Here is a 13254-nt window from a genome sequence, read left to right as displayed (position 1 = left end):
TCATGGTGTGGGGAGCGATCTCCTACACTGGCCGTACACCACTGGTGATCGTCGAGGGGACACTGAATAGTGCACGGTACACCCTAACCGTCATCGAACCCATCGTTCTACCATTCCTAGACCGGCAAGGGAACTTGCTGTTCCAACAGGACAATGCACGTCCGCATGTATCCCATGCCACCCAACGTGCTCTAGAAGGTGTAAGTCAGCTACCCTGGCCAGCAAGACCTCCGGATCTGTCCCCCATTGAGCATGTTTGGGACTGGATGAAGCGTCGTCTCACGCGGTCTGCACGTCCAGCACGAACGCTGGTCCAACTGAGGCGCGAGGTGGAAATGGCATGGCAAGCCGTTCCACAGGACTACATCCAGCATCTCTACGATCGTCTCCATGGGAGAATAGCAGCCTGCATTGCTGCGAAAGGTGGATATACACTGTACTAGTGCCGACATTGTGCATGCTCTGTTGCCTGTGTCTATGTGCCTGTGGTTCTGTCAGTGTGATCATGTGATGTATCTGACCCCAGGAATGTGTCAATAAAGTTTCCCCTTCCTGGGACAATGAATTCACGGTGTTCTTATTTCAATTTCCAGGAGTGTACATTATTCCGTGGTTTATTTAGTTTTCAAATTTATACTGACTTTTTGATCACCCGGTAAATACTGCCAAAGTTCTGTTTTTTCTCTGCTTTCGCACGTGTGGCATCATACGATATAACATCATTATTTCACAGCTCAAAGCCGACGACTGGTATCGATGGGTTCAACCGACCCCTATCGATTTTGGACTGTCTGTGTTGCGACCCTGCTGGAGCTTTTTAAGTTTAAAGTTTTCGCCGCTGCCCTTCATCACTCCATCTGAATTACGCGAAGACTAAAAGTTAAATTCACGCTGATTATTTAGTGCCCCTTTGTCTGGTTTACCCAAGATTCCAGTTCAATGGTCCCGCCTTCGATCGAAATTTAGGGAAAACTGGCACTCACCTAGGTAGACTCCCATGAAGAAGTCGGCGGCGGCGAGGTTGCAGACGAGGAAGCGCGGCACGTCCATCTTGCTCCTGGAGAAGACGAGCACGAAGACGACTGTACCGTTACCAAGCATGGCCAGCAGGAAGACCACCCACACGCCGCAGCGCAGCGTCCACCAGTCGAAAAGGTCCTGGCACGGCAGGAACGGACCTGCGGGACACAGCACACATCGCACGTGACGTCACCGGGATTGTCTCCCACTGGATCGGAAACATCCATGTCCTTGCGCACAGCAAAGTGTAGATGGTGGACTATTGTGGATTAAGAAAAGCGTTTGTCATACCATCAGACTAAAATGATCTCACCTGATAGTCTTTAGCTCCTAGGACCGTGGAGGAATCGAACATCTCTTACTGCAGGGTATCCGACTGCCGAGTTAAAATATTTTATTAATGAAGGGATCAGGGACAGACTACAGACAAGTCACAGACAGATACAGTTAAAGCAGTTATATTCTTGATAACACGTAGAAATCCGAGGCAGTCTCATTACAAAAAATGTGGGAACTTGCCAGTCCACAGATTTGGATTACATGACGATCCGCAGGCTTGCTAGGGGCTAAGCCAAAAGTAAATGAAAAGAATTAGAAACACTTGAGAAATAATGATAACCAGTGCTGCCCCTAGAGAGGGTACTGACCCAGAAACCGGAGATGGCTCTCCGGAATTTAGAATCACAAACGAACCTAACTGACCATGAGTAATACGTGATGTAAGCATGCAGACAGGGCCATCGCGACAAACCTTACAGCTCTAACATGACGGATCCACAGTGCTGCTTTTTTACGATGCAAATCGAGTATTTGCATCTTAATCACAGCCGCACTTGCTATAAGCGTTCCTCCTCGAATCTCTTGATAAAAGCTGAAAGTAACAGTGCATGCTTGCTTCCAAGGTGGTCGAAACCAGTACACGTATCGGGAAAACGGTGGCAATTACTGTGCTGCTGCTGATCTCTAAGCGATGTATCAAGAAAAGAAACGACCTCAGGCTCAGAGGGCATCTCTCAGTGGTTTTGTTCCCTTGGATCCCCCACAACTATGTCCTTCCTCCGATAGAAAAAGATTCCTTTACCAATTTGACTGGTGGTGGCAATGCAGATTTTACTATGGCTTTCTGCTGCGGGGCATTTCGGCCTGCCCATGGCTGATGGTCCTAAGGTGGTGCCAGTTCTCTGACAGCAGGAGGGCCAGTGTCCTTCCTTGGCTTGAATTTGAAACTAACAGCCACTGGAACTTTTGCACATGTACGCCATCTTGAATATTTTATTAATTAAATGACTGGTGGTCATGAAAATCGCCCAGAGTCACAATTCGATTTTTCTCTACTTAGGCAGGCTTGCAGTAGCTTCATTTGGCTTGTGAAAATGACTTTTGATGTATAAAAAATCAGATTGAATCATATTTTTAATTAATATTTGTACAGCCCCGTCACTCCTACAACTGAACGCGTAGTTGCATAATTAGTCCACATATTTTATTCGTAACGCACTTGTAATTTTCTTTTACTCTCTCTCTCATCGTCATTGGACTACGCTGGTCAGTTGCCGAGACTTCGTCACGTGATCTATACGTCTCCGAATAGTCTCTGTGTTGCAAGTGTTTCCTTTACCCACTTTTCCCCTCATTTACGTTGCTAAACTTGGGATATTCACGAATATGCTATTTGAATGTTAGCTTCCGTTCAGAGAGAGTCTGGTTCATATCAGTGTGGATTTCTCTCGGAAAAATCAACTATAGATCAGATCTTCTTCCCAAGGCAAATTTTAGAGAAGACAGCTGAATTCGGCCTGGACACGTGTCACCTCTTCATTGACTACAAACCAGCATATGACAGCACACACAGAAAGCAACTGCACAGACCTCTGACTGAACTAGGAACTCTTATTAAAATTGTTAAGGTTTTCGAGAATGACGATGAATGAGGTACAGAGTAGCGTAAGAACGTTACGCATGGTCTCTGATCATCTAGATACAAAAGTTGCGCTGGTGTGTCTCCTTGTTAGTGTTGCTTTGGAGAAGGCCATGAGGAACCCTAACCTACCGTGCAGGGGAACGATCTTTTATAAAACAACGCAGATACTAACGTATGCTGATGACATAGATGCGGTCACAACGACATTGGAAATTTGTGGCAGGGTCTTATGTGACCAAACTGCTGAGGTCATCGGTCCCTAAGCTTACGCACTATTTAATCTAACTTACGCTAAGGAGAACACACACACCCATGCCCAAGGGAGAAGTCGAATCCCCGACGGGGCAGCCGCGCGGACCGTGACGAGACGCCCGAGACCGCGCGGCTACCCCACGCGGCTACGGTCACAAGAGCTAGGAAGCGAATGGAGGAGACATTCATCACACTTGAGCTGGCCAATAGGAGTATTGGACGGAATATCAACCAGAAAATATAATGAAATATGTGGTGTCACCGCCAGATACCACACTTGCTAGGTGGTAGCCTTTAAATCGGCCGTGGTCCGTTAGTATACGTCGGACCCGCGTGTCGCCACTGGCAGTGATTGCAGACCGAGCGCCGCCACACGGCAGGTCTAGAGAGACTTCCTAGCACTCGCCCCAGTTGTACAGACGACGTTGCTAGGAATGGTTCACTGACAAATACGCTCTCATTTGCCGAGACGATAGTTAGCATAGCCTTCAGCTACGTCATTTGCTACGACCTAGCAAGGCGCCATTACCAGTTTATATTGAGATTATAATTCATGTATCAACAAGAGCGATGTTCTCCAATTATGGATTAAAGTTAAGTATTACATCATCTACGTACTTTATTTGCTACTATAAACTTCTTTAATTGTTCCAGACCTCACGCCAGTCTGCGTGAGCTTAAGCGCGTGCATTTCGGCTTCCTCCAAACTCCGTGAATTGGCTCCTGCCAATTCACAACAAAATATATGGCTGCTGGGAAAGTGTGCGAGGAGAACATGCTACTCTCAGTAACATTGGGTGACTATACTTCTGAGACAATGGAGCTGTTTAAATATCTGGCATCGACTGTCATCCACTCAAATGAGAGTTCTTATGAAATGAAACAGAGCCTATTTCGCATTAAAAAAAGCTATTTTCCTCAAGGCTCTTAACTTGTTTCATTAATTAATTGTTACGATTAAAGAGCAGCTAGTCACGGAGGTGCACTGTTTTTATCGTATGACAACGAAATTCTGTAAATATGCCAATACGTTAATGCGGAGCCAATTTACGCTGGAAAATTAGTGCCCAGTTTGGCCACCAGGTGCAAATTCGGCGCTGTACATTGTTTATATGACGGTATAACATCCACGCTGTTATTTGACAAGTTATAACGTGGGTTAACAGTAAAACTTTAGAGATGACGGAACGTGCGCTTTTAGTGAAACTGTTTTACGTGACTGACAGCAATTAAAAGTGGTGCATTGAGAGAGTGTCGCCGACTGGGAGGTCTAAGGAGAGGCCCAATGTCATTAAATGATTTAAAGATGATGATAACCTGAACAAGTGCGCGGTTCGCCGTCGTACATAACGACAGCCCTGTAGCTGGCAATTACCAAGTAGGGAGCCATGTGTTTCCTCAGTTCAACTTTTATCTGACCGTGATGACTGGGTGTTGTGTGATGTCCTTAGGTTACTTAGGTTTAAGTAGTTCTAAGTTCTAGGGGACTGATGACCATAGATGTTAAGTCCCATAGTGCCCAGAGCCATTTTGTTATCTGACGGAGACCATTGAGGACAAGGTGCTTTTCGAACGTCGTCCGCGTGTCAGCAACGTGACTAACTACGTTGCTGTAAGGTTTAAAGGTAGACACCACGACATCTGACAGCACCTCAAACGGGAACTCGGAAACCCTCAAGGTTCGGAGGCCGAAATCAGCGTGATCAACCACGACAACCCCCATATGGCGATCTGAGTATCGTGGCGCCGCACAACGTCGGCGCACAGCTCCTCATTCACGAGCTCTATGTACACAGTAGTACCGAGCATCGAAAAATGTTTCTCGAGAACATCTTTCGCTGGGAGACACATTTTGTCGCGTATAAATCATTCTACTTCATACGCCTTTGGTCGTTCATGATCCAAAGGAAAATTTAATTTCATCATGGCTTGGCGGTAGGAAAACACCAGTATGGTCAATGAAGTCGGACACTTAAACCAAGCCGTCACGCGGAAGTAAAACAACGCGCGCTCGCTCGCAAGCAGCAGAACAGGCGATACGCAAGCTAACGCGTGCTCACCTCACCACTGCAGAAGGCACACTGCCACTGCGCCACATCAACACTGCATCGATGATGATGATGATGATCATGATGTTTGGTTTGTGGGGCGCTCAACTGCGCGGTTATCAGCGCCCGTACAAATTCCCAACCTTTGCTCAGTCCAGTCTTGCCACTTTCATGAATGATGACGAAATGATGGGTACAACACAAACGCGCAGTCATCTCGAGGCAACACTGCATCGAGTCCCTCTGTAAACGCGTACCATCGTTGTCGGGACAGTTGAGTCTACTGGCGCTGTGGATGAACACTGTGAGTGATTGTTAACGGATTGATAGGAAAAAATGAAGAAAGCTGCCATGAAATGGACTCATGATGAAGTGGCGCATTTTACTAGCTTTTACGAGAAAAAGCCAGCGGTATGGAATGTACTGTTACTGGGCTATGCCAGCAGAGATAAGAAACAAAGTCTCTTGGCTGAAACGGCTATTGTTTTTAACACCTCCACAGAACTAATTTACCAGAATATCCTAAATTCAAGGAATTTTATAACATAGAAAGTAATTTTATAACATAGATTAACTGATGTAGAGAAACAAGTGAAGTTGTATTCGAAAGTCATCGTTTTGGAATTTGCAAACGGTGTTGAGAAACAGACCTTTAGGAATTTACGAGTAGGTCCTTAAAAGTCAATAGGTACAAAATACGTTCAGATAAACGTATGTATAGAAATTATTCATTTAAGAGATATCCGCCCAATGTGGGTACCAATATGAAATTGGTGTAACGTTATTTCATCGTAATTGTTACGTTACCTGATATTAAACAGAATAAACGTAGCGGATATTAGAAATACTACTGTCACAAACAGTCTGTATTTAACAATAATGGGTTTATGCAAAATTGTACCCATATCAGCAATTTTGGGTTAAATTATAAACAGTATTTCTTCCATCTCTATCGCTGTTATTGTCGTAAAATTTCGATATTGTTGAGTGTGCAGTAATAAAGCATCAGCTGCACACCAACCAGCGTAGCGCCGCGAAACATCATCAAGAAGGCGCTGACCTGCTCACCAATGGGAAGAGTGGAAGCACCATACATCCAGGAAGACAGAGTTCAGCGCTCCATGTCAGCGCTGATTTAACCAGCCGCCCATCGCTGATCGGCCATCCCCTCCTTCCGCCTCCTAGATTTCTACCTCGCCATCTACGGCCGCCCCATTGCCCTCACTCCCACCCTCAAGTACCTTGGCATCACCTTCGACCGCCGCCTTTTCTGGACCCCCCCATCTCCTTACAGTCCAAGCCAAGGTATGTAACTGTCTATGTCTCCTCAAACTCCTCTCTGGTCGAACAAGGGGATTAGACCCTTCCACTATCCTACATACCTGTAAGTCCCCAATCCACCCCATCCTATGTTATGCCCACCCCCTTGGATCTCTGTCCCCTCCCCAATCTACTACAACTCCCTCCAAACCCTTGAGCGCCATGCACTCAGCCTCACTTATCGTATCCATCCCCCACATGGATCCTTTATGATCTGATTCCCTTCCCCCATCTCCTCCTGTTCCTAGAACAAATACAGATCCTATACATGTCCTACAAACTGGATCCCCCCCATCCTTTGGTTTCCCCCATCCTCTCCCACCCTAGCCTACTGCCACGCCTGCACCACAGTGTCTCGCCTGGTCTCCATCTCCATACACTCCATACCCTTGCCCAAGGTGGCTTCTGCCAACTCCCCCTTCCGGATGATGTCCTCATGCCTTCCATCTACCCCTTCTACCAGATCTAATCCCTCCTCCTTCCCCTCACCCTCTTCAGGGCTCCCTCTCTCCCTTCCTTTCTTCCTCCTTTTCCCCTGCTGAAAACTTTCTTCTCCTTTTTAGCCCCCCCTCCCAGGCTTCTAGCTTCTTTACTTCTCCCCTCCACTGCCCCCCTCCTTCCCCCGTCCTGGATTTGCCCCTACCATCTCTCACCCCTACCTTTTCTTCCCCCCTCCTCCCTTCACCTGGTGGTAGGTCCTCTCCAGTGCAATGATATTTAACGTTTTCTTTGTGATGTCAGTGTTACTCCAGTGCCATGTGCAGTGCTACATTCCATCAGCACCAAGAGTGTCGCCAGCATCATCCATTTGTGTTCCCACGGGTGTTTCTTTGTTTTTTTGTGTCGACTCACAGTGTTCATTTTTCGCATGTGTGTGTGGCTCTCGTCTATGTTGTTTTTAAATCTGCAGTTTATACTCATCTATTTTTTGTTTTTGTTTTTTATTTTTCATCACTTTGTATCATTCTCTGTTATGTGTTCTTTTCTCATGTCACTATGTTGGTTCTGTAACTCTCTTGCCTGAAGAGCGGCGTATTGTGCCACTGCCAGCCCACCCCATTTTGGGGAGTGAAATAAGAATAAAGAAAAAAAAAAAAAAAGCTGGTCAGCCCAGTTCGGTAGCAGACTTCGAGAGCATCAGTACTGAGTAATAGGAAGACGATACTTAACCTGCGTTCTGCGAGTAGTAACAGTGAAAAGTAACTGTATGTAGGAGGCATAGGAAGCACAGGAAGCCACTTCATAACGAGAAGTTATGTCTCTTTCCTTTTTAGAAATAAAGAGTTCTATTAATTTAAATGTTTAATGTACATATTACTTTGGATTTCTGTCATTGGCTATCGCAACTTCTACCCTTCCTTGTTTATGTCGGTGCTGACTCCCACAGTAGCCGAAAAAACGTCCGGCGATCAGTAATACAGAACCAACGCTTCCTTCACTCTTCGCCGCTCTGTCAGAGCACGTCACTAATATATCTCTCTGTTCTTTCGGAGGAGCTACTAGATGTGTTCTTTCTTGCAGACTAGCAGCAATGCTTGCGCTATTTGTGTATTTGCATTGGTTCTAATTGTATAGTTGCGGCGCTCCTCTCATTAAAATGGCTTCTAACCTGCCGCCTACACCAACTGCGCCTACACCTGCTGCTGACTTTGATCTAATGCAGTTTATTCAGTTTCAGAATTGCAAAATGCTGCAGTGATGACGCAGTCCAGCATCTAATTAATGGACAGGCCACTGCTACATCAACTCCGCCACAAAAGCCATCCACGTCTACATCACTGCCTCAATGCATTCCACTGTTCCGAGCTTTCAATGACCAACAAGAGGTGTGGAACGAGTACTGCGCTCTGTACGATGCTCATTGTGCTTCATATCAAGTGCAAGGTACTGTGAAACTTTCCTACTTCTTGTCAAAGGCGAGCAACAACAGTTTACCGCCTCGCTCAGAAGTTATTCCCCACTAGTAGGCCGGAGCTGTTAGTTTTTGTTTTCTCTGCCTCGTGATGACTGGGTATTGTGTGATGTCCTTACGTTAGTTAGGTTTAAGTAGTTCTAAGTTCTAGGGGACTGATGACCATAGATGTTAAGTCCCATAGTGCTCAGAGCCCTTTTTTTGTTAGTTTTTGGCCGTGCTGGATTAGCCGATCGGTCTAGTGCGCTGCACTCGTGGACTGTGCGGCTGGTCCCGCCGGAGGTTCGTCCTCCTTCGGGCATGGGTGTGTGTGTTTGTACTTAGGATAATTTAGGTTAAATAGTGTGTAAGCTTAGCGATGATGACTTTAGCAGTTGAGTCCCGTAAGATTTCACACACATTAGAACATTTTTTTGTTACTTTTTGAAGATTTAATTTCCGCCCTCACTATTACAAGAATCAGGTACAGGTTGCTGCAGCTCGTTAAAAGCTCTTTCGGTTGCAGAAAAAGCCAGGGCAGGCATACCATCAGTGGGTCACCGAATTTTAGGGTCTGAAAAAGAGAGTCATTTTCAATGTAGCTGTGGGCAGTACTATAGCGACACAATGATTCGTGATGTAATTGTGTACAATGTGCCAGGCAGTAGGATTCGTGGACTAATTCTCAAACATTTTGATCTTACTTTGAAACAAGTGTTACAGATTATTGAAGATTAGGGCTCGTGTGATAGTGCTGTGGAAAACTTTGAGGTAGCTCCCGTTTGCAGTGTAATGAAACGTGAAAAACAGGTATGGCCTCGCGACCGACCACCACGTGCAAACAGGCCACCGTGCTGTGGACAGACTAAACAAGCGTCTGCTGCGAAATCACGTCCCCATTGCTTTTCCATGCATTAAAGACAACATTGCTCTTCGTTGAACGTGACTTGCTTTGCTTGTGGAGAGTCAGCTCATGTACAGTCTGCGTGCTTGCAACAGGCAAGGAACTCTACCCACGTTTGCTCTATTAAGTGCAGGGAACCTTCTCACTCAGCCGGCCGAAGTGGCCGTGCGGTTAAAGGCGCTGCAGTCTGGAACCGCAAGACCGCTACGGTCGCAGGTTCGAATCCTGCCTCGGGCATGGATGTTTGTGATGTCCTTAGGTTAGTTAGGTTTAACTAGTTCTAAGTTCTAGGGGACTAATGACCTCAGCAGTTGAGTCCCATAGTGCTCAGAGCCATTTTGAACCTTCTCACTCAGTGAATGTACTTTTATCTAAACCGGCTACCGGTACTAGTAATGGCCAAGTTCAGGATGTGCCCTCATCCCGCCCAAGGGCTGTGCAACGACAGTCAGACAAACTGTTTGTGAACTTGGTCATTGTCGAATGCTGTGTGCGCCTTCAGTTAGACACTGGCGCTTCCGTTACATTGCTTAAGCATGCCATTTATGAACATCTGGGCTCGCCACAGTTGCCAAAATCTCGCACAAAACTTACTGCGTATAACGGCCAGGAGATTTCAGTGCTTGGTACATGCAGTCTGCCTGCTACAGTCCAGTCTCACAACAGAAAAGTGAGATTTACAGTTTTGAGACTGTGAAAATTCTTTGGGTTAGATACATTTGATTTGTCTGGTCTTCGCATTCAGAGCAATGTACTTTCTGTTTGTGCTTTCAGCACATAAGACAGTGTTACTCAGTTGACTTCAGAGTTTCCTAATTTATTTTCTGAAGGACTTGGCAGAACAAATAGTTTTGTGCACATGTTACAATGAAGGACAAGGCGCAACATTGGGGCGCGTCCCATCTCTCGTGCACTTAATTAAAAAATGGCAAGACAATGGTGTTAGGTTGCTCCTATCCAGTCTAGTCAATGGGCTCTTCCTTAATCATCTTACCAAAGCCTTATGGAAGACTTTGTCTTTGTGTTGACTTTAAATCCGCTATGAATTCCTCGCCATGAGGAATTGGACAGGCTTGGTGCAGACCGCTATGTTTAAAAAATTGACTTACGCTATGCGTATTTGTAAATTCCGCTAGATGAGGAGTCTGCTACTTAGAACAGCTTACTGCTAAAGTTCCACTCTGTTCAAATTGCTTGGACGATATTGGGGAGTCGTATGCTTTTTCAAGTACTGTCACCTGGAGATTCGAAGGGTCCCCGTTTTTCAGACTGAATTTCATTAGTTAGGCCATGTTCTTAATAGCCAAGGTGTTCATCCATTCACTCACATTTGCTGGCCATCCGGGACATCCCTGTCCCGGGAACGTGACGGAATTTCAGTAGAACTCGTGAAAGTTGACATATTAATCCGGTTTATACCCAAGGAGCCCACATTGCGACTCTGTTGCATAGTTTTCACAGGAAGAATGTCCCTTTTTATCTGAACCAGAGAATCTCGGGATGCATTCCAGAAACTTAAAAATACTGTGTTGAATGTTAGATGCCTTGTCCATTTCTATCCTGCTATGCCTGTGGTTTTGGCAGTGGACGCTCCTTAGTACGGGATCGGAGCTGTGCACTCCCACAGATTTGGTTCACAGGAAAGGCCGATTGCTTTCGCTTCCAAGGTATAGACCAAGATTCAGTGTAACTATTCCCCAATCGAGAAAGGAGCACCTGTGGCGTGACAAAGTTTCAACATTATACGTTTGGTCGGAAGTTTTACCTAGTGACGGATTAAAAGCCACTTCAGTCTTCCTATCGTCCGTCCAAACGTGTTCGCCGCGCATGGCTCAGAAACTGCAACGTTGAGCTTTGTTATTGTCACATTGTCATTACGAAATATTGTACCGGCCTACGTCAATACATGCAAATGCTGACGTCCTTTCCCGTCTTCCTTCTGGTCGTGATTCTGAATTCGATGCAACTGCCTCATCTCGTTGTCAGATCGGTGCACAGGACACTGAACTTTTACAGACTTTTCCACTGTGCTTATGAAAATTGCTCAGGCCACAGTACCACAGTAGCAGAACCTTACTTGAACCTTTTATTGCACTGCATCTGTACTGGCTGGCTTCCTTCAATGAGAAACAATTATAATTTTTTTATGCGCCGATATTTTGTAAGTAGGCATAGCTTTTCCGTCCACCATGGTGTGATTTTATTGCAAAATGATTCTGGATAACCGGACGTGATTATTCCTAAAGTGTTGCAAAAAGATGTGTTGCGATTGCTCCATCAAGAACATTGGGGGATTGTACGCACCAAACAGCGCGTCGGCACTGTACTTGGCCGAGCTTGGACGCGCACACTGAACAAAAGACGTTACAGTGTCGGGCTTGTGCTGAAAATCTGTCGGTCCAACCGCAAATGTTTCCAGCTTGGCCAAAGTTCAATCGCCGTGGCAACGAGTGCATATTGACTTTGTTGGGCCCTTTTGAAAGACTCGGTGATTTATAGTTGTGGACTCTTTTAGCAAGTATCCGTTTGCAGTGTCCATGAACTTGACTACGTGGCGTAGTACCATCCATGCTTTGTCATCTTTTTATTGCTTGGAAGGTTTGCCTGAAGTGTTGGTTACAGACAACGAACCAGAGATTACAGCTCAGGACTGGTTCAAATGGTTCAAATGGCTCTGAGCACTATGGGACTTAACTACTCAGGTCATCAGTCCCCTAGAACTTAGAACTACTTAAACCTAACTAACCTAAGGACATCACACACATCCATGCCCGAGGCAGGATTCGAACCTGCGACCGTAGCGGTCACGCGGTTCCAAACTGAAGCGCTTAGAACCGCACGGCCACACCGGCCGGCCAGGTCAGGACTCTGAACAGTCTTGTACAGCCTGTGGTATCACTCATCTTACTAGTGCTCCAATTCATTTACAGTCGAACGGAGATGCTGAACGATTTGTGCGTACGTTCAGCAACAGATGGACAAACTACACTACTGGGCATTAAAATTGCTACACCACGAAAATGACGTGCTACAGACGCGAAATTTAACCGACAGGAAGAAATTGCTGTGATATGCAAATGGTTAGCTTTTCAGAGCATTCATTCAAGGTTGGCGCCGGTGGCGACACCTACAACGTGCTGACATGAGGAAAGTTTCCAACCGATTTCTCATACACAAACAGCAGTTGACAGGCGTTGCTCTGGTGAAACGATGTTGTGATGCCTCGTGTAAGGAGGAGAAATGCGTACCATTACGTTTCCGACTTTGATAAAGGTCGGATTGTAGCCTATCGCGATTGCGGTTTATCGTATCGCGACATTGCTGCTCGCTTTGGTCCAGATCCAATGACTGTTAGCAGAATATGGAATCGGTGGGTTCAGGAGGGTAATAACGGAACGCCGTGTTGGATCCCAACGGCCTCGTATCACTAGCAGTCGAGATGACAGGCATATTATCCGCATGGCTGTAACGGATCGTGCTGTCACTTCTCGATCCCTGAGTCAACATATGGGGACGTTTGCAAGACGACAACCATCTGCACGAACAGTTCGACGACGTTTGCAGCAGCATGAACTATCAGCTCAGAGACCATGGCTGCGGTTACCCTTGACGCTGCATCACACAGCGCCTGCGATGGTGTACTCAACGACGAACCTGGGTGCACGAATGGCAAAACGTCATGTTTTCGCACGAATCCAGGTTCTCTTTACAGAATCATGACGGTCGTATCCGTGTTTGGCGACATCGCGGTGAACGCACATTGGAAACGTGTATTCGTCATCGCCATGCTGACGTATCAGCCGGCGTGATGGTATAGAGTGCCATTGGTTACACGTCTGGGTAACCTCTTGTTCGCATTGACGGCACTTTGAACAGTGGACGTTACATTTCAGATGTG

General features: G+C 46.2%; 1 protein-coding gene across 1 annotated transcript in view; it reads right to left on the bottom strand.

The window, feature by feature from the left end:
- LOC124805538 (lutropin-choriogonadotropic hormone receptor-like) overlaps positions 1-13254 on the bottom strand; it is an 860476-nt gene that overhangs the window by 51404 nt on the left and 795818 nt on the right. The window contains exon 14 of the mRNA XM_047266106.1: positions 984-1178. Coding sequence (XP_047122062.1) covers positions 984-1178 — 195 coding nt within the window. The remainder of the gene's footprint in view (positions 1-983; positions 1179-13254) is intronic.

The sequence above is a fragment of the Schistocerca piceifrons genome, chromosome 7, assembly GCF_021461385.2.
Source record: "Schistocerca piceifrons isolate TAMUIC-IGC-003096 chromosome 7, iqSchPice1.1, whole genome shotgun sequence".
Lineage (NCBI taxonomy): Eukaryota > Metazoa > Arthropoda > Insecta > Orthoptera > Acrididae > Schistocerca > Schistocerca piceifrons.
The sequence above is the reverse complement of the archived record's forward strand: the minus strand, read 5'-3'. Positions and strand labels throughout refer to the sequence as shown.